General features: G+C 58.2%; 1 protein-coding gene across 1 annotated transcript; it reads right to left on the bottom strand.

The window, feature by feature from the left end:
* Positions 1–954: 954 nt before the first annotated feature.
* IL17C (interleukin 17C) lies at positions 955–2,114 on the bottom strand (the record flags this gene model as incomplete). Its single annotated transcript, XM_009071899.1, has 2 exons — positions 955–1,204; positions 2,044–2,114. Coding segments are annotated over 2 exons (321 nt in total), but the record flags the coding sequence as incomplete, so codon positions are not given.
* Positions 2,115–2,133: the final 19 nt, after the last annotated feature.

Genomic DNA, 2,133 nt, shown 5'->3' on the forward strand with positions numbered 1-2,133 from the left:
CACTGGCGTGAAATTGTGGGGCATCCTGTACTGCAGCTACACAGTGAGTCCCAGAAGACCCCCCCAAATCCTGGGGTAACCTCCCAGCAGGGAATGTGGGGAGCATTTCCCTCCCCAGTTCCACTCCTGTGTGCTGGAAGTTGCCCAAGTGCCATGTGTCAAATCCTTGACCCTGTTGGGCATCAGCAGCTGTTCGAGACCCCACTCTGCCCCCTCCCCACACAGCCCCCAGTCCCTCGGGGTGTTCAGGTACCCCAGGGCCCCCCTAGGTGCTGGCAGGACAGGTGGGGTGGCCCTGGCAGGTGGTGCCAGGCCCGTGGGATGTGGGTGCCCGGGGCAGAGCCATGGGAAAGGTGTGGGTGTTGGGGTGCTGTGGGTGCTGGGGCTGGGCCCCCCCCGGGGCTGGGGGGGTGGGGCACCCCTGTGCCCTGCCACCCTCTCCGTTGTCTCCCAGTTCATCCTGCCATGGGTTCACTGGGTGCACTGGTGCTTTGCCTACCATGCTGGGGCTGAGATATGTCCTCAAGGGACATCCATGGATATGCCCTGTCCCTGCACCCCAATTCCCAACATCCTGACCAGATTTGCTGAGAACAGAGCAAGGACTGTGCTGAGGTGGATTGGCTTTTATTTGCAGCATTAAATAGCACAGAGAGAGGAGACAATAAATAGCTTTTAGGGGAAATAAATAACCAGCGAGTTAGGGTCCCACTGGACGTCCTCGAGCACCTTGGTGTGATGCTGCACCCCGAGTCACAGCCGTGGCCGAGGGGGGCAGCAATAAATACGGGTTCCAAACCCCCTCCCAGCAGGAAGGCTTATAAATAACTGATAAATAACTGGGTGAGGGGCTGTGGAGAACACCCGGCTGCGGGTGGTGCTCTAAAACAAGCACAGGCAAGGAGGACGCGGTGACACGGTCACGCTACGGTGCTCCACGGGAGCTGCGTGGGCTCAGCGCCCCGTGCGGGGCAGGACACAGGTGCAGCCCACCGGCACCTTGATGTACTCCACCTCGAAGGTGACGAGGCCGAGCCCGGCGGGGCGCGGGCAGGGCTTGCGCCGCAGCACCATCATCGTCTGGTGGATGGTGACAGAGTTGAGGGATGTCGTCTCTCGCCCTGTCTTGACATCCACGCAGCCGCTGCACAGGCACTCGGCAAAGGCCAGTTTGCGTGGGTACCGGTCCTCGTCCTCGTCGATGCTGCGGGGACACGGTCAGTGAGACCCTCCTGGACTGCCCCAGGTCACCCCAGTTGGGCTCAGCCAGCAGGGATGCCCTGGGAAGGGCAGGAGAGGAGTGTGTGATCAAGCTGAGGCACCACAGCGCGGTGGGGCACTCCCTCCCTCCCTCTTCCCTCCTTTTCTCCCTCCTTTCCTCCCTCCTTTTATACCTCATTTCTTCACTCCCTCCTTTCCTCCCTCCTTTTCTTACTCCCTCCTTTTCTCCCTCTTTCCTTCCCTTCTTCGTTTCCTCCCTCTTTTCTCCCTCCTTCCTTTCCTCCCTCCTATTTTCCCTCCTTTTAAGCTGACCATGAATGTAGTCATTGCCCTCTGAGCAATGTTTTATAGTTAAACTTCTGGCCTGCTGACCTCTGGAAGAAAAGCCTCTGTGATTATTAAATGACAGCCTGAACTTTCCCATAAAAATCACAGTAATCCTTCTTTCCCTCCCTTCTTCGTTTCCTCCCTCCTTCCTTTCCTCCCTATTTTCCCTCCTTTTATCCCTCCTTGCCTCTCTCCCTCTCTCCCTCTTTTCTTCCTTCCTTTTCTCCCTCCTTTCCTCCCTCCTTTTCTCCCTCCTTCTCTCCCTCCTTTTCTCCCTCCATCCTTTCCTCCCTCCTTTTATACCTCCTTTCTCCCTCCTTTCCTCCTTTCTTCACTCCTTTCCTCCCTTCTTCACTCCCTCCTTTCTTCCCTCCTTTTCTTTCTCCCTCCTTCCCTCCCTTCCTCGTTTCCTCCCTCTTTTTTCTGCCCCCTTCCTTTCCCCCCTCCTTTCCTCCCTCCTTTCCCCTCTCCGTTCCTCCCTCCCTCTGTGCGTACCGGTATCTCCAGGGGGATATGGAGCGCTCGTTGTGCTCGCTGCGCAGCCCGGAGCGGAGCTGCAGCGCGGGGCAGCCGTGCGGGCGGTGG

The sequence above is a fragment of the Acanthisitta chloris genome, unplaced genomic scaffold (assembly GCF_000695815.1).
Source record: "Acanthisitta chloris isolate BGI_N310 unplaced genomic scaffold, ASM69581v1 scaffold28103, whole genome shotgun sequence".
NCBI classification, from domain to species: domain Eukaryota; kingdom Metazoa; phylum Chordata; class Aves; order Passeriformes; family Acanthisittidae; genus Acanthisitta; species Acanthisitta chloris.